The 22,441-nt window shown below is 39.1% G+C and overlaps 1 protein-coding gene across 5 annotated transcripts in view; it reads left to right on the top strand.

Moving 5' to 3' along the window:
* The window catches only part of col7a1l (collagen type VII alpha 1-like), a 54,397-nt gene that overhangs the window by 23,044 nt on the left and 8,912 nt on the right, over nucleotides 1–22,441 (top strand). For 4 of the 5 annotated variants that reach the window (XM_042222930.1, XM_014335137.2, XM_042222926.1 and 1 more), the window contains exons 22-70: nucleotides 72–211; nucleotides 635–758; nucleotides 3,333–3,476; nucleotides 3,581–3,768; nucleotides 5,100–5,180; nucleotides 5,277–5,294; nucleotides 5,395–5,418; nucleotides 5,588–5,653; nucleotides 6,154–6,234; nucleotides 6,611–6,637; nucleotides 6,741–6,785; nucleotides 6,909–6,983; nucleotides 7,109–7,204; nucleotides 7,408–7,434; nucleotides 7,620–7,673; nucleotides 7,806–7,877; nucleotides 7,973–8,032; nucleotides 8,151–8,186; nucleotides 8,304–8,348; nucleotides 8,535–8,570; nucleotides 8,704–8,748; nucleotides 11,892–11,963; nucleotides 12,042–12,074; nucleotides 13,835–13,906; nucleotides 14,028–14,087; nucleotides 14,193–14,228; nucleotides 15,389–15,469; nucleotides 15,737–15,772; nucleotides 15,936–15,980; nucleotides 16,217–16,288; nucleotides 16,725–16,760; nucleotides 17,081–17,107; nucleotides 17,274–17,309; nucleotides 17,394–17,456; nucleotides 18,681–18,719; nucleotides 18,819–18,872; nucleotides 19,351–19,383; nucleotides 19,744–19,809; nucleotides 19,992–20,036; nucleotides 20,163–20,198; nucleotides 20,283–20,309; nucleotides 20,396–20,467; nucleotides 20,620–20,682; nucleotides 20,932–20,949; nucleotides 21,040–21,075; nucleotides 21,160–21,198; nucleotides 21,293–21,328; nucleotides 21,413–21,547; nucleotides 21,659–21,757. In XM_042222930.1, coding sequence (XP_042078864.1) covers nucleotides 72–211; nucleotides 635–758; nucleotides 3,333–3,476; nucleotides 3,581–3,768; nucleotides 5,100–5,180; nucleotides 5,277–5,294; nucleotides 5,395–5,418; nucleotides 5,588–5,653; nucleotides 6,154–6,234; nucleotides 6,611–6,637; nucleotides 6,741–6,785; nucleotides 6,909–6,983; nucleotides 7,109–7,204; nucleotides 7,408–7,434; nucleotides 7,620–7,673; nucleotides 7,806–7,877; nucleotides 7,973–8,032; nucleotides 8,151–8,186; nucleotides 8,304–8,348; nucleotides 8,535–8,570; nucleotides 8,704–8,748; nucleotides 11,892–11,963; nucleotides 12,042–12,074; nucleotides 13,835–13,906; nucleotides 14,028–14,087; nucleotides 14,193–14,228; nucleotides 15,389–15,469; nucleotides 15,737–15,772; nucleotides 15,936–15,980; nucleotides 16,217–16,288; nucleotides 16,725–16,760; nucleotides 17,081–17,107; nucleotides 17,274–17,309; nucleotides 17,394–17,456; nucleotides 18,681–18,719; nucleotides 18,819–18,872; nucleotides 19,351–19,383; nucleotides 19,744–19,809; nucleotides 19,992–20,036; nucleotides 20,163–20,198; nucleotides 20,283–20,309; nucleotides 20,396–20,467; nucleotides 20,620–20,682; nucleotides 20,932–20,949; nucleotides 21,040–21,075; nucleotides 21,160–21,198; nucleotides 21,293–21,328; nucleotides 21,413–21,547; nucleotides 21,659–21,757 — 2,951 coding nt within the window. The remainder of the gene's footprint in view (nucleotides 1–71; nucleotides 212–634; nucleotides 759–3,332; nucleotides 3,477–3,580; nucleotides 3,769–5,099; nucleotides 5,181–5,276; nucleotides 5,295–5,394; nucleotides 5,419–5,587; nucleotides 5,654–6,153; nucleotides 6,235–6,610; nucleotides 6,638–6,740; nucleotides 6,786–6,908; nucleotides 6,984–7,108; nucleotides 7,205–7,407; nucleotides 7,435–7,619; nucleotides 7,674–7,805; nucleotides 7,878–7,972; nucleotides 8,033–8,150; nucleotides 8,187–8,303; nucleotides 8,349–8,534; nucleotides 8,571–8,703; nucleotides 8,749–11,891; nucleotides 11,964–12,041; nucleotides 12,075–13,834; nucleotides 13,907–14,027; nucleotides 14,088–14,192; nucleotides 14,229–15,388; nucleotides 15,470–15,736; nucleotides 15,773–15,935; nucleotides 15,981–16,216; nucleotides 16,289–16,724; nucleotides 16,761–17,080; nucleotides 17,108–17,273; nucleotides 17,310–17,393; nucleotides 17,457–18,680; nucleotides 18,720–18,818; nucleotides 18,873–19,350; nucleotides 19,384–19,743; nucleotides 19,810–19,991; nucleotides 20,037–20,162; nucleotides 20,199–20,282; nucleotides 20,310–20,395; nucleotides 20,468–20,619; nucleotides 20,683–20,931; nucleotides 20,950–21,039; nucleotides 21,076–21,159; nucleotides 21,199–21,292; nucleotides 21,329–21,412; nucleotides 21,548–21,658; nucleotides 21,758–22,441) is intronic. The other variant, XM_042222927.1, reaches the window with a different exon arrangement.

Genomic DNA, 22,441 nt, shown 5'->3' with positions numbered 1-22,441 from the left:
TTTTCCCTCATGCTAAATAATATGTAGCATATTTTTTAGTTAGAACTGTTTTCTGTCCTGTTTCTGTCCAGTGTGCGGTAAGACCAAAGCGGATATAGTGTTCTTGGTGGATGAGTCGTCGAGCATTGGCACTGACAACTTTAGGAAGATGAAAGACTTCATATTTCGAGTGGCTACATACTTCCCCGTAATTGGTTCACAGGGCACGCAGGTTAGTTGCTCAGTAAAAACTTTTCTTTGTACTGTGCTGAAGATAAAACTTTCAGGTGTTTAATTTTATCACTTTGGCTGTGAGTCTGTTTAGACAATTACAAATTGGACTTGATTGCAGTTTTTGAGTCATAATAGCTGCCCGGAAGGTGAGTCTCATGTGCAGGCTTAGACCATTAGCAGTAACATAATGTGCTCTTCTCCACCAAATGGGCTGAATCAGACTCAAACATTGGCAGAAAGGAGACGCATGGCATAATGCCATTTTTTTTGTCAGCCAAGGAGGCAAGCACAAGCAAATATATAGTTCTTATGATCTTTGTTTTGAAGAATGAAGTTTCATCACAGTCAGCTGTGATCTAAAAATCGTTTATATTGCTGTTATGATGATGTGCATTTTCTTACTCTCTCAATCTTCTTTCAGATAGCTGTGGTTCATTACAGCGATGAGCCTCGCATTGAATTCCGCCTTAATGACTTCAAAGACAGAAACTCTGTGCTCAGGGCTCTCAGAGCGCTGCGTTATGGAGGGGGCAACACCAAAACCGGTTGGTGATACTCACACAGATGTGCACCATGCTTTGTCTCAGTTTGCCAGCTGTCTCCAGTGGATCAGGAGCCTCTTTTACTATTTCCTGTATTGAAAACCGTAGCCTTTTTAACAGGTGTCACACTGTTCTGTTACCAAAAGCCTGTACACTGACTGCTGACGTAGTTAGTGTCATATGAGATGATCTTTTATTGTGCATGGGCAAATTTAATTTTGCGTAAAAAAAAAAGAAAGAAAAGTTGTTGAATCAGTGAGATGATACAAGAATTCATATGGTCCAAGACCACAAATAATAACATGGCTGAAGAATCTGGTCTGGACTTCTTTAAGTTACTTGAAGACGTTTCACCTCTCATCCGAGAAGCTTCTTCAGTTCTAAGGTCAAATGGTGGAGAGTCCCAGATATAAACCTAGTGGGAGTATCCCCCCACAGAGGGACAAAAGGACCCCCTGATGATCCTCTAATCGCCTGAGCCAAGGTGTGAAACTGGGTGTGGGTCCCAATCAGCCAGAGTTTGGGTGGTTCATTGTGAAACCTGGCCCCACCTTATCATGCGAATTCCTGAGTCAGATGGCCCAGGATGTGAGTGGGCGTTAAGGCGTCTGGGAAGGGATCTCAAAACTGGATTATAGATGCAGAATTATTAGGCAAGTTGTATTTTTGAGGAATAATTTTATTATTGAACAACAACCATGTTCTCAATGAACCCAAAAAACCATTAATATCAAAGCTGAATGTTTTTGGAAGTAGTTTTTAGTTTGTTTTTAGTTTTAGCTATTTTAGGGGGATATCTGTGTGTGCAGGTGACTATTACTGTGCATAATTATTAGGCAACTTAACAAAAAACAAATATATACCCATTTCAATTATTTATTTTTACCAGTGAAACCAATATAACATCTCCACATTCACAAATATACATTTCTGACATTCAAAAACAAAACAAAAACAAATCAGCGACCAATATAGCCACCTTTCTTTGCAAGGACACTCAAAAGCCTGCCATCCATGGATTCTGTCAGTGTTTTGATCTGTTCACCATCAACATTGCGTGCAGCAGCAACCACAGCCTCCCAGACACTGTTCAGAGAGGTGTACTGTTTTCCCTCCTTGTAAATCTCACATTTGATGATGGACCACAGGTTCTCAATGGGGTTCAGATCAGGTGAACAAGGGGCCATGTCATTAGTTTTTCTTCTTTTATACCCTTTCTTGCCAGCCACGCTGTGGAGTACTTGGACGCGTGTGATGGAGCATTGTCCTGCATGAAAATCATGTTTTTCTTGAAGGATGCAGACTTCTTCCTGTACCACTGCTTGAAGAAGGTGTCTTCCAGAAACTGGCAGTAGGACTGGGAGTTGAGCTTGACTCCATCCTCAACCCGAAAAGGCCCCACAAGCTCATCTTTGATGATACCAGCCCAAACCAGTACTCCACCTCCACCTTGCTGGCGTCTGAGTCGGACTGGAGCTCTCTGCCCTTTACCAATCCAGCCACGGGCCCATCCATCTGGCCCATCAAGACTCACTCTCATTTCATCAGTCCATAAAACCTTAGAAAAACCAGTCTTGAGATATTTCTTGGCCCAGTCTTGACGTTTCAGCTTGTGTGTCTTGTTCAGTGGTGGTGTCTTTCAGCCTTTCTTACCTTGGCCATGTCTCTGAGTATTGCACACCTTGTGCTTTTGGGCACTCCAGTGATGTTGCAGCTCTGAAATATGGCCAAACTGGTGGCAAGTGGCATCTTGGCAGCTGCACGCTTGACTTTTCTCAGTTCATGGGCAGTTATTTTGCGCCTTGGTTTTTCCACACGCTTCTTGCGACCCTGTTGACTATTTTGAATGAAACGCTTGATTGTTCGATGATCACGCTTCAGAAGCTTTGCAATTTGAGACTGCTGCATCCCTCTGCAAGATATCTCACTATTTTTGACTTTTCTGAGCCTGTCAAGTCCTTCTTTTGACCCATTTTGCCAAAGGAAAGGACGTTGCCTAATAATTATGCACACCTGATATAGGGTGTTGATGTCATTAGACCACACCCCTTCTCATTACAGAGATGCACATCACCTAATATGCTTAATTGGTAGTAGGCTTTCGAGCCTATACAGCTTGGAGTAAGACAACATGCATGAAGAGGATGATGTGGACAAAATACTCATTTGCCTAATAATTCTGCACTCCCTGTAGATGGCAGAGAGTTGGTGTCGTAAACCACCGCCTCTGTTCAAAGATGGTCGCTCACAGTGGACATAGATGGCTTCTTTCACTCCTCTTTCAAACCATCTGTCCTCTCTGTCCAAAATGTGAACATTGGCATCCTCGAAAGAGTGTCCTTTATCGCTCTCCAAGATTTGCAGACTGAAGAAGCTTCTCGGATGGAGGTGAAACGTCTTCAAGTAACTTAAAGAAGTCCAGACGCTTTTCTTTGCAAGCTCCTTTGACTACGATGACCTGGATGACTGAGAACCTTCACAGACATAGCAAAAATAATCTACCAGAATTTAACCAAAAGTCATATTACTTCCTCTTAAAACTTATTTTTTTGTTGTTTTTGTTCTTTTGTTCCTCAGCAAAAGGCATCAGCTATGTTCTGCAAGAACTGTTCCAGGAGGCTCATGGGATGAGGCAGGATGTACCCCATGTTCTGGTTTTGTTTACAGATGGCAAGGCCCAAGACAATGTGGTGCCACCCTCCAGAATTGCCCGCGCCTTGGGTGAGTTATAATATAAACTGTTCAAAACACGTGAACGGATTTTTCACTCATTAAAAGTTTAAACTAAAATATTCAGTTATCATGTTACGGTTGTGTCTCTGTAGGGGTCAGCGTCCTGGCAGTTGGAGTTTCGAATGCAGATCGTGAAGAACTGAATAAAATTGCGGCTCCCACCAGCTACAAAAACATCTTCTATTCACCAACTTTTGATGATTTTCCCTCCGTGGAGAGAGAATTTATCAGAAGCCTCTGTAGTGACGAACTCATCACAGAGTTCAAACTACAAGATGAGGTGAGGTAAAAAAAATAAGGCAAAGGTATTGCTTGTCTGTCTGTAAGAAACTAAAACAAATAAATGACTGTAAATGTAGAAAATCTTTGTTCATAAGCGATACATACAAGTATGCGTTGTAGGAGATTTTGTTGTATTGGGACAGCTTTTATACTGTGCCTGTAAAGTGAACATACTTGCACGTGTAGGTGGATCTTCTAAAACACCTGTGGAGCCTATTATTTGTGTCTAATGGCCATGTATTACACAGAGGTGCATCCAGTTAATTTTAAATTTGCACACAAAGGCTCTGCAGGTGAGAAAATGTCACCATTCTTTACTTGACGTCAGACCAGAGGACGTAACTGCAGACTCAGCCCATTTCTGATGATGTGTTTTGAGAGGCTGGTTTTTCATAAAAGACAATAGACCTGTCCACATAGATCCTCAGCAGTTGGCTCCACTGTCCCCCGTCTTCACACACCTTGATAATAAGTAAAGCCTCTGTGAATGCTGCTGATTTGAGCTTCGCATTCAATAATGAAACTCAAAATTTCTTTTCTAAAAATGAGTAGGTGTGGTAGAAACGTCATAGATTTCCTGGTGCAATCAGTAGGAAAAAACGGAGCTCTGCAGTGTTCAAGCAGTTGATTTTTTTCCTTTTGTTGTTTGCTTGTTGTCGGGCCAGCACCTGCCCCTCTTTTGTTGTGGATGTACATGTATTTTTCTTGTTCATATCCTGAGGACATGAGCAATCTTGTGGTGTGGTAGCCAGAGAACAATCAACTGCACATTGTAAGGAAAAAAATAAGCAGGTGATTTTTGATTTTAGAAGAAAGGAGGCAAAGACAGACACACCTGTTTTTTTTTAGTTTTTTTTTTAGGTGCAGCAGATAAACAGCTTCAAATTTCTCTGAATCAATATCACAGATAGAACTTTCCAAGTCACTAAGTCACTTATAGCGACGAGCATAAAAAAGTGTCCTAACTGGAAAATTCAGCAACTGGTACTACATGTGGTGCCTCTGCTGCTTAACCAATTAACTTTGAAGTTTCTTTCTTCAGGCCACAAGACTACACGTGTGAAGCTCTGAGATCCCCCCCCCCCCTTCACTGCAAACAGTAGCTTTACTTTTATGACTCAAATAGTGAATAATTCATTCAGAATTTTTGGTAGCACAAACAGACTACATCTCAAATTTGTTATACAACCTTGTGTTGCATAATAAGAATTCAAATTATTCTTGACGAGCAAATTCAAAGAAGCTTTGTAGTGAGCCTTCTCTGCTTCTGTAGTCTACTTAAAAGTCAGTTGAATAGTTTGTAATGCATTCATTTTTTTTCATTTTCAGGGTGCTCAGCTAGACACCCCCACTGATGACCCAGAGGAGATGCTTAAGCCCGAGGGTCCATGCCTAACTCAGTGCATGAAGGTTTGTTTGATTCTTTCTCTTGCAAAGTTATAATCGTGAGTTGTTAAACCTTGTTATTCTGCAGTGATTAATCATGTGAATTTTCTGTTTTTTCAGGGCCAAAAAGGGGAAAAGGTGAGTTACTGTATTTGACTCAGACAAAACTGATGCATTTTTTCCTGTAACATTTCATAAACTTATTTCTTTATTTTTTGATAATCTTTTATTCTTTCAGGGAGACAGTTTGGGTCTTGGTCTGGTATGTTTGTCCTTACTTTATGGCGCCTTTTAAATAATACGCTTAAACTTTATTCTCCCTTCTATTCAGTTTTTCACTGGCCCCGCTTCTGCCTTGTATATTCAGATACACTTTTTTACTTATCATCAACCAAACCTTTAAAAAATAACAATTATTAATGTTGTTGTAGAGATTCAGACAAAGCCCTGGAGAGTTTGATCCTTTCACATCTTCAAAAGGAGAAAAAGGAGAAAGGGTAAGCATCAGCACATACAGCATATGTTAATTGTATGTGCATGAATATATGTACATAAATAATAATAATAAGGTTGTTTGTGCACATTACACATAAATGCCTTAGTTATTATTTGTTGTCTTCAACACCTGCCCTTTATTACCTTATACTAGCACATGCAGAATGAGTGACAAAAAGCAAAATAGTTTTAGCAACAAGAGTTGCATGTAAACAAAAACATGAATTAAGATGTTTGTAGAGCATTTCAGCTTCAAAAGTATGTGAAAGTAAGAGTTCAAGACCTCGTCTTTTAAACCATTTGCATTAAATTAGTTCCCGTGTACTGTCCTCTTTGAATTCAGTATATACAATTAGTGTTATGTTTAAATGCTGTATCGAAACCACTAACAGTGCAGTAGTATTTGTGTCCCTCTGCAATTTGTTATTTAATATATATATATATATATATATTTATTAATATTTTTATTTTCAGGACTGACTCTAATGTCTTAATTTGACAGGGACTTCCTGGAACTGACGGTGTTCCTGGTTTGCCAGGTCGCCCAGGAAGAACTGGACCACCGGGTTCTGCTGGCCAACGGGTACCTAAAGTCATATGAAAATGATTTTACAGCAGTGTAAGCAGTCCTGTGCAAAGAGTGTATGCACAGCTCTCTTGAGGTCCAAGCATTTCAGTCAGGTTGTGGTCTGAACTTCGACAGGACGTACGGAGATGGCCTCACATTTGATCTACTTAGTGCAAGGAGCAAAGTTATCCCCCCTCCACCACCGTGCTTGACAGTTGGCATGAGGTGTTTGTGCTGATATGCTGTGTTTAATTTGTTGTGCAGTGCATCATAGGTCTGCATATAGTGCTACAAGAACGTTCCTTTTCTCACGCTTGTATATCCATATAGAACAGAATTTCACACTTATCTGATCTGAACCTGAAAATATGATTACTTTTTAAATTTCCAGGGCCCTACAGGTGTTCCAGGTGACATGGTGAGAACAAAATATCTGTAAAAAAATATATAGATTGATTAATTGTGTCATCTATATTCTTTGGAGACTGTAAAGGATTTTTGAAACAGTCTTTTCATGGTAGGGTCCACCTGGGCTCCCTGGTCCAAAGGGACAGAGAGGAGAAAGAGTAAGTGTAATCCATGCATTTAATTTTGCTTTCTATTCATGAGACAGATGTTTATGCACTTTTAAGATTTTTATGCTGCAACAACAATGAACAGAGTCTTTTTTTTTTTTGCCTTCCTCTCAGGGAGAGCCGGGATACGTCATAGCTGGTACAGATGCAAATTTTGTGCCCGGACGAAAAGGAGAGCCAGGCTCCTCAGTGAGTTTTCGAGAAGGCAAAAAAAATAAAATAAAAAATTTCCCCAAAAAACAAACAAATAAACAAGTAGTTTTTGAAAGGTAATCTTTAAGGCATTTTAAGATACTTTTAACTGCATGTTACAGGGTCCCCCAGGACCTCCCAGTCTTCCAGGGGTCAATGGAGCTCCAGGTCTGCCTGGTCAGCCAGGATCACCGGGGCCACCAGGAATAGCTGTCAAGGTAACGTAAATTCAAGGGAAGCAAAGAAAGAAAAGGGCATTGTAATTACACCCCACCTTTTTTTAATTCATGATGTTTTATAATGCCTGTCACTGCACATCACATAATGTCAAGACAGCTTGGAGTATTTAGTATGAAGAGTCACAAAGATGTTTTGACAGCACAGTCCAATCAAAGCTGCTTCTACTGTTTGCACTTCGCAGGGAGATCCCGGAGAGCCGGGTACAAAAGTAAGTATGAAGGCTGTCTTCTTGTTGTTTTATACATTTGCTCAAAAAAACCCCCGAATCCCTACTTTTAATTTACTTTCATAAATGTTGTATATCAGCCTATTTTCAAACCGCTCGGTTATTTTGTTATATAATATGTCTTGTTGTGTTTGCATATCTTATAATATTTCATTTATTTTTGAAAGGGCTTACGTGGGAAGCAGGGCGTGAAAGGAGACAAAGGAGAGCCGGGAAAAGATGTAAGCACATAGCTGATAAAATGATAGTGTTCGGGCAGCTTAGTTAAGAAAAAAATAAAACAGAATTTGAGACGTTTCTGTGCCCGCTTTGTCTCTCACATCGCAAACTGACACATGTGCAAACTGCTGCAGGGCATTGCAGGTTTGCCTGGTCCCATTGGTGTTGATGGGGGACCAGGACTGCCAGGCCAGAAAGGAGAAAAGGTAATTTTGAATTACAGCTTTTGTGCTTATAAAGACCCTAAGTGCATAATTACTAAAAATACTTTATTGTTTGTAATATTTATTTTTTCTTGCAGGGTGAGGAGGGAGTTGGCATACAAGGTGTTCAAGGTCCTCATGGAGAGAAAGGAGAGAAGGTACCTTACAGCAGACATGAAGGACACAGAGTTTAGTCATCAGCTTGACTTTGGAGAATAGTCTGCACTGCATTAAAGACTGGATTATTTGTGTGTTTGTTTTACTTTTGTCATGCAGGGAGATATTGGATTAGCAGGACCAGTTGGCCCAAAGGTACCAAAATATACATTTTTAAACTCAGATTTTTGCTAATATCCTAAAGTAATCTAAACCCCCTTATTGTTAAAACTTTATTGTGGGTTCACATGTTTCTTCACTTTGTCTTTTAAGGGTGAGCGTGGAGAGCAGGGCATCCAGGGAATCATTGGACCTCGGGTGTGCACTTTATCACCAACTGAATAGTCACATATGACTACCCTGCATGTTTTATACTTAAATGCATATAAATGAATTGCACTTCCTTCTAATAAAATGAAGCCGATTTATCACAGATAAAAGTGAAGACTGCATAACAATCACTGATGAATTAATTTAAAGCAAGTGATTTATTTATACCCGCAGGGGAAAAAGGGAATGAAAGGGGAGCCAGGAGACAAGGTGAGTTCATTCACATATAAATTCTTTCTGCTTTACAATTATCATGCATATGAATGTGAAGATTCATTTTAGATTAACAAGAATAAGGCTGCTTACAAAAAAAGTGTGCGTTAAAATTTTCTTTCTTCTTTAGGGAGACCAAGGAGAGGTGGGACCAATAGGACCACAAGGACCCCCAGTGAGTGAGGATTGCATCTTATACAATGTGGCATCAGATTTATTAGTAATAATGATAATAATAATAATAATAAAAGTTTAATTATACAACGCTTTTCAAAACACAGTCACAGTTTAAAGATAAATAAATACAGTTCAACATACAGACACATAGTGACACATTCATTTCAACAGACACACTTTTATACACACAAAAAATATAAACTGTGGCCCATAATAATTGCGGAAAGCTAACTTATAGAAATGAGTTTTCGTCATTTTTTAAAAGCAAACCAATCATCCTGATAAGCTAAGAAAGGCTTTTCTGAAACCTCATTAGCGTGATTGGCTCTTGTTTTAAGGTAAGAGCATGGAACAATTAAGAGACCTCGATGAGATGATCTACAAAGTGATAAGTTGGGCAGACACATATATAGTTTATGTCAGAGATCTAAAAGTTTAAAGGTTTTAAGAGGTTTAAAAGAAAAGAGAAAATCTTTATTGTCAGACAAAGACTGAATTATCCTGCTACTACTTTTTGAGGAGTATGGATGAGACTTTCAAACCTAAGAACACTGCACCAACTTTCAAGCATGGTGGTAGCAGCATCATGCTCTGGGGTTGTTTTGTTGCCAGTGGTGCTGGTATATTGCACAAGTAATGGAATAATAAATAAGGACTGTCTCCAAACACAAACACTGTAATGTCCTTTCCAAAGTCCCGACCTCAACCCTTTTGAAAATTTGTAGACTATGCTTAGTCAGGAAATGCCAGAAAACCAACCAGTTTAAATGAATCCTACAAATTCTGCCAAGAGGACCCCAGCCAGAATTATCCTGGCGGGATTTGTGATCAGTTGTCGATGGCTACCTAAAGCATCCTGTCAAACTGCAACTTGCTGAGACACATTTAACCAAATATCAGTATATTAGAATACAGTGGGGCAAAAAAGTATTTAGTCAGCCACCGATTGTGCAAGTTCCCCCACCTAAAATGATGACAGACGTCAGTAATTTGCACCAGAGGTACACTTCAACTGTGAGAGACAGAATGTGAAAGAAAAATCCATGAATCCACATGGTAGGATTTGTAAAGAATTTATTCGTAAATCAGGGTGGAAAATAAGTATTTGGTCAATAACAAAAATACAACTCAATACTTTGTAACATAACCTTTGTTGGCAATAACAGAGGTCAAACGTTTACTATAGGTCTTTACCAGGTTTGCACACACAGTAGCTGGTATTTTGGCCCATTCCTCCATGCAGATCTTCTCGAGAGCAGTGATGTTTTGGGGCTGTCGCCGAGCAACACGGACTTTCAACTCCTGCCACAGATTTTCTATGGGGTTGAGGTCTGGAGACTGGCTAGGCCACTCCAGGACTTTCAAATGCTTCTTACGGAGCCACTCCTTTGTTGCCCGGGCGGTGTGTTTTGGATCATTGTCATGTTGGAAGACCCAGCCTCGTTTCATCTTCAAAGTTCTCACTGATGGAAGGAGGTTTTGGCTCAAAATCTCACGATACATGGCCCCATTCATTCTGTCCTTAACACGGATCAGTCGTCCTGTCCCCTTGGCAGAAAAACAGCCCCATAGCATGATGTTTCCACCCCCATGCTTCACAGTAGGTATGGTGTTCTTGGGATGCAACTCAGTATTCTTCTTCCTCCAAACACGACGAGTTGAGTTTATACCAAAAAGTTCTACTTTGGTTTCATCTGACCACATGACATTCTCCCAATCCTCTGCTGTATCATCCATGTGCTCTCTGGCAAACTTCAGACGGGCCTGGACATGCACTGGCTTCAGCAGCGGAACACGTCTGGCACTGCGGGATTTGATTCCCTGCCGTTGTAGTGTGTTACTGATGGTGACCTTTGTTACTTTGGTCCCAGCTCTCTGCAGGTCATTCACCAGGTCCCCCCGTGTGGTTCTGGGATCTTTGCTCACCGTTCTCATGATCATTTTGACCCCACGGGATGAGATCTTGCGTGGAGCCCCAGATCGAGGGAGATTATCAGTGGTCTTGTATGTCTTCCATTTTCTGATGATTGCTCCCACAGTTGATTTTTTCACACCAAGCTGCTTGCCTATTGTAGATTCACTCTTCCCAGTCTGGTGCAGGTCTACAATACTTTTCTCTGGTGTCCTTCGAAAGCTCTTTGGTCTTGGCCATGGCGGAGTTTGGAGTCTGACTGTTTGAGGCTGTGGACAGGTGTCTTTTATACAGATGATGAGTTCAAACAGGTGCCATTCATACAGGTAACGAGTGGGGGACAGAAAAGCTTCTTACAGAAGACGTTACAGGTCTGTGAGAGCCAGAGATTTTCCTTGTTTGAGGTGACCAAATACTTATTTTCCACCCTGATTTAGAATAAATTCTTTACAAATCCTACCATGTGGATTCATGGATTTTTATTTCACATTCTGTCTCTCACAGTTGAAGTGTACCTCTGGTGCAAATTACTGACGTCTGTCATCATTTTAGGTGGGGGAACTTGCACAATCGGTGGCTGACTAAATACTTTTTTGCCCCACTGTATGCATATATTTGAACCTGTATGTACACTTTCGACTCTGTGGGGATTAGAGAAGATCGAAATAAATTGGAACAGATGTTAAAAGAATTTATCAAAAGCTATAAAGAAATATAAAAAACAAGGGAGGGGCAAATGCAGTGTTTTTATTTTGCACCGGCTCTGAAAACTAAAAGACTAGCTTTAAACCTATTAATAACTTTTGCTAATGTCTCCAAGCAGACATTTAGATTGATGAATGAACAAATGAGGAAGTCATTTTGTTCTGGGTTTGGAAGATTACACTCTATCAGAGATGGTTATGATTGCATACATCCACGAGCCAAATTGTCAAACCTCAGTGGGTATGTTTTGCAAATGGGTCGTTTTTTTCTGCTTCAGTGATTTTTAATTTGAAGCAGCATAATCTTTTGGAAGAGATTGCTACCGGAAAAACTGTCATCATGAGAGCCATCTTCCTGTGTTTTGTAGTACGCTTTGTAGTCATTCAACAAGATTAGTTTTTATGATAAAAAGAAGAAATTGGTTTTGATTTGTTGGGAACAAAAATAAACAGCGTTTATCAGAGAGGCTTGGAGTTAACGGTCACAACGGAAGTGGCACTGACAGTTCACCTTCACATTTCTAGGGGCCTGCAGGACCGATGGGATTAAAGGGAGATGAAGGTCCAAGAGGACCTGCTGGAGACCCGGCGAAGGGTGTAAGAAAACCATTTCATATATTTCAACCTAGTATATAGAGGCTTTGCTATTAAACTGTCTTTTCCCTGTCACAACAGGTAATTGGTCCAGCTGGGAAAAAGGGGGCCAGGGTAAGTTACCAGTGTGTGAGCTTTTTCCAGAACTTTTGCTGATCTGTTTCTATTTTCACCACTGAATTTTCCAATCAGTGTATACTACATCAACATTCTTCCAAAACATTGTTTTCAGCTTAATTACAGACTTCAAATATGTCAAATAGCCTTAAATGTCCTTGAAGAAATGCTTAACCTGTTGGGTTCTGGGGAAGGAGGTGATGGATATTCCAGCTGTCATAGGACATCAAGTGTATGGTCTGGATAGTTCTCAAGTCAATCATCGGGCACTATATCTTCTTAATTACATAAGGAAAAGTTAAGAAAGGTGCTTTTAAAGTCACAGCATCCATAATCTACACCTTTATCATATGAGATTCCCCCATAGTGTTACTAACCGGCCTTTCCAGGCGATTCCTTTTACAGTTTGACTGGTTGACATCTGAAAAGGGAAACTGGTGTCTTTCTCACCATCTACCATATGCTAACTTCAGCCTACCTGATCAAAAGCTGTGGGATATAAAGCACACAAAAGAGAAAAAGCATGTCACCAGCAGTCGGTGCAGCTAGCTACCTGTATAATTCCATCTCAGCCTTCATTTTTGCCATCTTCTTATACATGTTTCACATTCAGGCAGGCACCTGACTGGTAATTGGATGAACCCTGTGTCTCATTGCACTTAAAGAAAAAGTTACATGTTGGTGGAACTGCAGTTATCAAGGAGCAGACGCCAACATTTTGGGGGTTCATTCATTACCTACACTCAGCATCTTACTTTTAGTAAAATCAGACAGTTTTTGTCTGTTTGATTTGAAATACTCCTTCCTTCCTGAGACATTTTTGGACAGTCCAGGGGTTAGCTGGCTAGCAGGATTTTAACAATCCTTTATAGATTTAGAATTCTGAGTTTGAGCTAATAAATTCTGGACAGTGGTACAGGATCCCTTTTTGTAAGCCTAACCTCTATAAACTTTCATTTGTCCCTCTGTCAGTTTAACAGATACAGATCAGAAATAGGGAGGCTGTGATATAGATTAGCTTTCTTTTAATTAGATCTATGCTTACTAGTTACTAATGGTTGTGGTTTTTGATGTACCCATCACCTATTCCAGGGTTGCTTTTCTTTTATGGGAAACAATGAAGTAATCATACTAGTTGCTAACCACGTGTTTCAAACCTGTGAGATAATAACAGATAAGAACCTAATATAGAAGTCATGCTGTGGTAGTTGCAGTCAGCTGTGAATCCTGGATGATTTAATTTTGTTCTTTTTCAGCTGCGTACAAAGAGACGTTGCAAACTCTGTGTAAAGTGCAATTATAACAACTTTTTCTGTTGGTATGAGCTGCTCGTCTGCAGTTAAGGCATTTAAGATTAAAATAAGGAAATTACTATTAGTTCCAGGTAAAGGTTTTATCATTGAGTAAAAGGATTTAAACTACTGAAACTATGGGTGCTGTAACACCTTTTTTAATTTCTTCTCAACCAGACTAAGCTGTGTGCACGTATTTATCTTAAGTGAGTTAAAATAAATCAGCCAGAGGTGAGTAATTGAAAACATTGTTAATTAATTGGTATATTTTTGCAGACTCAATCTCATGGACCCGCTTATCGAACACAATTAAAAATTTTCTCTCATTAGCTTTTTCAGGGAGACTGAATGCTCTGTTGGATGGCACATAATTAATGACAGTCCACAGGGTCCATTTAGAGTGGAGAGAGGTTTAGCCTTCTCTTATCAATTGATGTACATGTGCTCATGTATGTGTTCTCTCAGGGGGACATCGGTCCAGTTGGTTCTACAGGCCCTCAGGGAATAAAGGGAGAACAAGGAGACAAGGGAGAAAAGGTTGTTATGGAGAGATATTGTTCATCATGGTCATTTCAATTTTATTATTGCAGGATTAGAGCAAATAGAATAACTGAATATCATTTTATGGTACGGTTATGGTTTGTTTTGATATGTGCAGGGTAGTCCTGGTTTTGGGATTCCAGGACAGCAGGGGCAAAAGGGAGAAAATGGAGAAAGGGTGAGTCATTTGATTCTTTAACGCTGTTGCCATCCTGGAATCATAAAGCAGGAAATTGCTGTGTGTTGTTGTTGTTAGATGTTTTATTAGTTTCATTGTTTACAGGGAAATGTTGGTTTATCAGGAAAACCAGGACAAAAGGTGAGTCATTACTAGTTACATTAAGTTCTTCTCATGAATTATTTTTTCTGTAAACAATGGGTCAAAATACTACATGCAAGGTGAAAACAAGCAGTAGTATTCAAGAACACATAGACTATAAACACATACATTAATTTTTTATTTTTGGATTGACACCTTTGCTTAATTTTAGTTTTTCTTCTATACTTTTTCACTAATTTCCAGTAATAGGAGGCAGATGTGAAAAAAAAATCTACACAATCATTCTATGCAGTCTGCTGCATTTGGGAAATTTGCACAGTACGTTGCTACAAGTGAAAACAGAGGTTTTGTTGGTGGGCTATTCAGTGTCATGTAGGGGTCTACCTGAAATTATGTATGATTTGTTGCGTTTGTCCATGATCTTTTTTTTGTGAGCACTTCGCAACACCTGGCTTTTCCACATGCTTAACACAAGTGTTTGGCAAATCTTGCCAGATAAATCCATACCTAGGCAAAACTTCATAGGAGCTAAGGGTAGACATAAACATAGACAAGGCATAGACATGTTAAAAATATTTTTTTATGGCCAAAAATTCTTTTTGGTTTTAGAAGTTTTCTAAATGTTAACTTCAGTTAAAGTTTAAAACACTTAATTGAACCACTTGAATAACGTTTGTATTACGCCATTTTACTAAACAGGGCAAAACAGCGTGTGAGCACAATCCCCAAATAGTACTCATAGGGTGACTTTACAGGTGATTTACAAACATTGTGCTCCTTTTCTAAACGCAGTCAGTTAATTTCATTATCAAGTACAAAAAATGGGCTAAATATAGTCTCAATATCGGTGCAATTCTCAGCAAATTGTGTGTTGCAAATCAATTTGTGTACTGATTTAAATATGCTTCTACTTATTATTTACGACTTGAGAAAGGAAGTCCCAGAAATGGAGCAGGATCACTTCCGAAAGTCAGCCCACCTCTTAGATGCAATCTTGCCACTGCACTCTTTGTAAATACAGACAATACCGTTTTTTTTTGTTGTTTTTTTACATCAAAACCCAAATTGAGCTGGCAGTTAATATGTTGTACAATTCTACAACAGATTTGTATTAAACAATTAAAAACCCCAATTATTTATTTTTAAAGCATACATTTTTTTTGCTGACATTGTAAATCAGAGGTCATGTCTTTGCTCAGGGGAAAGATGGCTCTAAAGGTGAAAAAGGGAGCATTGGATTACCTGGCAATCCTGGAGAACCGGGATTAAGAGGTAAAGATGTAAGTAAATCCTGAGTGGCCGTTACAGCAACTATGAGTTTTGTTTGTATGGTAGGTACAGTGGAGTTCAGATTTAGTTTGATAAACAGGTCTATTCAGAAACAATGGTGTCAGAAAAATGCTAACAGTGTGAAAAATTTAACTAATGGACCAGAAAAAATTTAATTATTTTATCTCTTCCCTTTTGTTCACACGTATATTGTGAATGTTAGCACATTTGGCTAAATATTTCCTACTGCTTAGATTTATTGTTTAATTTGTGTGTAGGGTGCACCTGGAGCTATAGTAGAACCGGGAATGAAGGTAAAGTCTATTTGTTTGTTACGTGACTGTTTTGTTGACCAGCGCTTGGACTTTTAAACATGTTGCTTTTGAAGATTGTTATTTTTAAAATGATTTAACATCCCTATAATCATCCCCAGCGTCACATATTACCTCCACGGAGTCATTTAATTTGTTTTCGCAGGGTGAACAAGGACCAGCTGGAGAGCCTGGTGAAAGAGGAATCAGGGTATTTGTTCAACAGTTGTAAAGTTCAAATAAGAAAAAAGGAAAAACAATACTTCCCACAGAATTTAGAAAGTAACTTCAAAATGTATTTTGACAAAATCTGAAAATGCGACAAACCAGTATGTAGTATACTGAATGTGTAGTTACAATGCTGGCCAGGCTTTAAATCTGACACTTTTATTTGTGAAACATGAGTCAAGGGCTAAATTCTTCCATTTCTTTCTACTTGTTGATCAGGGTCCATTGGGATTACCAGGAAAACCAGGTGACACTGGAGAAAAAGGTGACCCTGGCAAGCCTGGCCCACCTGTAAGTTCTTTGCCATGATAATTAAACTTCAGTCAGCACAACTGTGGTCAAAAGAAGATTGTTGTTTGAAGCTGTCTTACATTACTCATTAAGTGAGAAACAGCATTAAAAGGAAGAGCTGCGGTAAAGGTGGGTTGCAAAGGGGCTTGGGGGTATGCAGCAGCTGTGCCCCTGCTGAAGCAGCTGAAACACTTCACTGTGTAGAAGGTGGCGAACTGAACCAGCTGATCTGGGCTTGACTTTGTGGCCTTCCTGAGTTAATGCTATGCTTTATTAAATGTACACTTTTAAGAAGATCCACTTATAGGATCCTCATCTTTCTGCTTAGTATGTGTGTACAGATCAGTAGCTTTATATTGTACTATAACTAACTGTAATAATTCAACTGAAATTGCAAAACTTTAACATTACCTGAGATTTCTTTTCTGTTTTGAAGGGTGCCGATGGCAGAAAAGGTGACAAAGGAGAGGCGGTAAGTTTGTATCCACCATCTCTCCCTCCCTCTCTCTCATCAGTGAACATGTTTGGTTTTTTTCTCCTGGCTGCCTGCCTTCTGATTATTCTTCTGTGTCAGTCACTGTTTCATATCTTCTCAATCTGCTATCCTCCTGTGTCATTCCCTTTTGATAAGTTGAGTAATTAACTTTGTTTTTTGTGTGTTTGCCATCCTTCATTGCACCAAACTATTTTTCCTTTGTCTTGCAAATATTGGATTTGTTTAGAACTATGACGTTGTAGATTTTAACTGTGTTTTGTCTGTCTTCTTTTCATTGTGCTGTCATCGTCATAAAGGGAAAGCCTGGACCTCCGGGAACACAAGTAAACAAATCTCTATAATTACTTGATCAGTTCAACCATGTTTGACAGAGGCGCTTGTTAAAGCACAGCTTGTAAAAAGCCTCATTCCTCCATGAGACCTTATGTCTGTTTCCAATCAACTGAAACTGTGTTTGTTAACAATTTAACTGTCATTTTATTCAATCAGACTGGTTCAGACAACATACTGACCAGAGTAATTAAGGTAATTTGAAGAATAGCACATTACAACTTTAAATTCATTCAGTTAAGGAAGAATTAAAGGTTTTTGCCCTTTCCTTCTTATCAGGGCGATCCTGGAGAGCCAGGTCAGCCAGGTTTGCGAGGAGAAATGGGCCCGCCTGGGCCACAAGTGAGTATTTTCACCATATGAAGTAACCAACAGGATGTGATACGCAGTGCAGTGAGAAAGTCTTTTCGACTTCCTGTTTTCTTAATGTTTGCATATTTGTCACATTAACATGTTACAAATCATCAAACCAATTTTAATATAAGATGACCTGAGTAAAAATGTGAGATATTACATTTTTGTAAAATGTAAATATAAATGTAAATATTACCCGATGAGACTAAAGCAGAACCTTTTGGAAGGTTTGAGTACTTTTACATCTGTTGTAAAATCTCACATTAAAGCAACACAGCCGTTCATTAAAAACAACCAACCGACAAACACACCAACAACAAAAATGATGGTGGTAGTGATGGTTAACAGATGTTTTGCTACTTAAGGACCTGGATGCCTTGCTGTAACTGATGGAGCCGTGAATTCTGAGACCAGAAAACCCTAAAGGAGAATGTCCAACCATCAGTTCACACCCTGAAGCTCAAACACGAGGTTTTGCAGTGGCCAAGTCAAAATCTGGGAATAATCAGAACATTTTGGCATTATCCTTGAAATGCATTGTGCCTTTCCTGCTTGAAAATCCTAAAATCTAACTGAATTAAAACAATTGTGGAAAGAAGAGTGGACCAAACTTTCCTTCACAGCGATGTGAAACACTCATTGCCAGTTACGTCAAACTCTTGATCACAGTTCTTGCTTCTAATGTTGGCATAACCAACATTTCTTCATTGGTTTTAGAGGAAACAACTTTTTGACATAGGGCCAGGTTAGTTTGGATAACTTTTTGGATCTGTTTTTAATCATCGTTTAATAACTGCATTATGTATTTACTAGGGTTATTTTTGTCTAATATTAACATTTGTTTGATGATCTGAAACATGAAAGTGTGGCAGATATGCAAAAAAGAAGAAACCAGGAAGAGGGCAGTATACAGCACTATATCATTCATGCTAATGACCGTTAATTCTGTTTTTTTTTTGTGCTTATTATTATTTTTTAGAAGTACTAAGCAGCCATTAATTTATGGACAGCCAAAAATTAAGTCCATTAACTTTTACCTTTCAGGACACAAAACTGATCATTAATCTAACTTGGTTAATCTGTTTAAAGGGGCATCCACACAGGAAGTGATCCTAAATTCATTTACGCTATTCTTATCTATTTCTTTTTTTTTAAATCAAAAGTAATATATTTTTCTTGAATGTCTTGAAACATCGTAATGTGTCTGTCCAGGGTCCAGAGGGGAAACCTGGATTACCAGGACAGTCTCTGGTATGCATGTGCATAATTCTAAATTGCACTTACTGTGGTTCTGGGGTTTTTTTTTGTTTAATTACAAAGGTGTGTTTAATGTAACTGTTTGCCTTGCAGGGTGATTCTGGAAGAGATGGATTAGATGGCTTACCAGGAAAAACAGGAATGAAGGTTATAAAAATGTTTTATTGAAATTGCACATTCAAATATTTTGAAAATTTCCATGTAAATGGCATCGTGTGCACTATATTGACAAAAAGTATTGGGCCACAGATCTTCATCTCTGAAATGAGATCTTTTCATTCCCACTGCCACCAAGCCATGCCATATGCCTTTACAAAACTCGGTGTTTTCCTGTAGCAGGGTCTCATTATTGCTGCAGGGCAGTTTTGGAAATTTCTTTAAATAGTATCATTGCAAACATCTCTAGACCATGTAAAGTTACAGAGCAGGGGTCATGGAGTGCCAAGGCGCATAGTGCCTAAAGGTCACCAATACTTAATAAAAACTGCACGCCAGGAGCTTCATGGCATGAGTTTGCATGGCGGAGCAGCACTTGTAGGTGTAATGTGTAAGTGGCCCAGTATATTTGTACATATAGGGTATGCATGTAAGAGTTTGCTCACAAGGTGTCTTATGGTAACCGTAGGGTGACCAGGGACAGAAAGGAGAACCTGGTCCGGTGAGTGGATGAATTTTTATGGAACTTAAATTCTTGTCATTACCGTATATGGTTTACTGCCCTATTAATATTAGCATAAAACAAGTTATCACTGAGTTACAGTGTATTATCTCACTTAGCAAAAAAGAATAATGAAAAGAAAAGCTAAGATGCAGTCATGATTTTCAGTCTTTATGTTCCGTATATCAACTTTATGTGTGCTTATAGACACCTAAGCTTTTAGCATGTCAGCAGCTATTTTGCATTGCTGTGGAGTGTTTTACTGCCTCAGTGATAATTTGCCCAGTTTGTTATAACATTTGTCATTTTAATTTGCTGATATTTGCAAAAGGAGACTTTTTTTTCTATGCTTGTAAACAGAAAGGAGAAAAAGGAGATCAAGGCCGGGTTGGGATTGCTGGGATGCCTGGCTTACCGGGGACTCCTGTGAGTTTCACTCCGGCAAAATCATTATCATCCATTTTTTATACACTTTTAATGGTGACAGTCTTTAGTCATTCAAAGCAATATAACAAAATATATTCTTGCGTCAGGTGTGTAATTAGCGGGAGCCACATGTTTATCCACGATAATGATCAATCTCCTTTTTCATTTCCTCTTCTGTACAGGGGAGACCTGGCATTGATGGGAAGAGGGGCCTGCCAGGAAAAGATGTGAGAAACATTTGACAATTATACCACTTTGCTATTAGATATCACCTGGATTACTGTTTTATCCAATTTGCACATTTGTTTGCCGTTTTCTAGCTCTTTTTAGATGAAATTACTTTTTTTTCACAGGGAGAAAGAGGACTCAAAGGAGATGACGGCAAGAAGGTTCTTAGATTTGCTGCAGCAATCAAAACATTTATGAAGCTTTTATTCTCCATTTACTTGTGTTAACTTCACTCTTCATTTCAGGGGGACAAGGGAGATGCGGGTGCTGATGTAAGTGTATTCACATTTATGAAGGAAAACACAACTTAGTGATGAAGTTGAGGCTGTAACTGGATGATGCTGTTTGTTTCCTGCAGGGTAAAGATGGTAGTAAGGGTGAACCAGGGCTTCCAGGTTTGCCTGGGAGGCAGGTGCTTGTCACTCCTGAGGTAAACATGATGCAAAATGACTTCATTTTTGGTGACTTGTTTATGACTACACCTGTAATCACCATTGGTTTGAATAATTCCTCATTTATGCTGGGTGTTGATTCAGAAAAACATCACACAGTTTGACTTAATATCCATTTATCCCTTCTCAGGGTGCTACCATTGATGAAATCCGACAAGCATTCCCAATGCCAATGGGTCCTCCAGGACCTACTGTGAGTTTGATGCTTGTGCACATGTTTCTGCATATGTATAGCTTTCTTAAAAAATGGCACATCATCTCTGCTGTTGCATGGCATAATTCACTTGTCGCCTGCATGAAATCTAAGTCATCATGCAGTGATGACTACAGTGCTTATTTTTATTGTGGGCTACAATACAATGAGAACAGATATGGTGAGCTTGATGTCATGCATTGTAGATGCATGTTCAAATGTCCTGCTCCTCTGTTTCTGTGTGTTTAGGGTTCTCCAGGATTGAAGGTAAGGTGGTAATGGTGCTTATATTGAGGCTGAGTTCTTAAAAAAACCCCTGAAATATAGCCTTGGTTGCTGATTTGTCTTGTTTTGCAGGGTGATAAAGGAGAAAAAGGCCTGAAAGGAGAAACGGTAATGCTCATTTGACTTATACATCAGAAACATGGGAATGGAAATTACATTATGCTGACTGCATTTATTTTCATGTTTCTGCAGGGTGACGCTGGAGCTCCAGGAAAATCTCTTGAGATGAAGGTTGAATAAAGGATATAATAATTTCTTCTGTGGCATACATGTTCTCATTTTACATTATTAAGTATCTGAACAACGTATTTTCACTCGACTTTAGGACATTGAGACAATGTTTGAAGCCTACGGTATAAAGGTGAGCTCTTTGCACCACATTGTATAAATATGCAATAGTGTAATAAAAGTAGAGTTCAGCTGTCTAAATAAAAGCTTTTTTCAGCTTCCTTTGCTGAAGGCTTTGATTGACAGGTTGCTGCAGGATGGCATAGAGGAGCTTCTTCATGTGCTCAGCAACTCCAAGAAAACAAAAGAAAACACAGAAAGGCACAACTCCAACGTCATCACTGACTACAAAGTACGTAGACTATTTTTAGACTGTATACTGTATGTTTACATTTCTTGTTTCCAATACCTCAAACTTTTCAAAACGACTACTACTGCTATTTATTTTATATTTTCTCGATAGAGTTCGGAGAAATTTGACATCACCAGCAGACCTTTGTCAAAAGCGGACACTTTTGAGGACACTGATGTAGACGGCCAGCCTCCTGAATCTTTCTTTGTTGTACGTAACCTCAGCCTAATCTAAAGAGAATGCTTGGGAACAATAATGAATCTATTAACCTACCACATATTTTAGTGGGTACACCTGTTCGACTTCTCATTAACGCAAATATCTAATCAGCCAATCGTATGGCAACGAAACACTGCATGTTCAAGATGATCTACTGAATTCAACATGAGCTTGATTTTGAATGTGTTATGGCTGTTGATGCCAGACGGGCTGGTCTGAGTATTTCAGAAACTGATAATCTGCTGGGAATTTCCTACACAACCATCGACTTACAGAGAAGGGTAAAAAAAAAGGAAAATATCTAGCGAGCAGCACTTCTGTGAATGAAAAATGGCTTGTCGATGCCAGAGATCCAAGGAGAATGGTCACGCTTTGAGTTGATAGGAAGGCAACAGTAACTCAAATAACCACTTGTTTCAACCAAAGTATGCAGACTAGCATCTCTGAATGCACATCGAAACAGGTACCACTCCTGTCAGCTAAGTATAAGAAAACTGTAGGCTACAATTCTCATGGACTTACCACAATTGGAGAAGTGGAGGTTTGAAAAACACTGCCTGAGTCTTTCCTGTGATGTTTCTTCTTTGACATTCGGATGATAGGGTCAAAATTTGATGTAAACTGCGTAAAAGCATGGATCCATCCTGTAATCCTGTAATGGTGTGGGGAATATCT

Source organism: Haplochromis burtoni, unplaced genomic scaffold (genome assembly GCF_018398535.1).
Source record: "Haplochromis burtoni strain Fernald_Lab_line unplaced genomic scaffold, NCSU_Asbu1 Contig_98, whole genome shotgun sequence".
NCBI lineage: Eukaryota > Metazoa > Chordata > Actinopteri > Cichliformes > Cichlidae > Haplochromis > Haplochromis burtoni.
The sequence above is the reverse complement of the archived record's forward strand: the minus strand, read 5'-3'. Positions and strand labels throughout refer to the sequence as shown.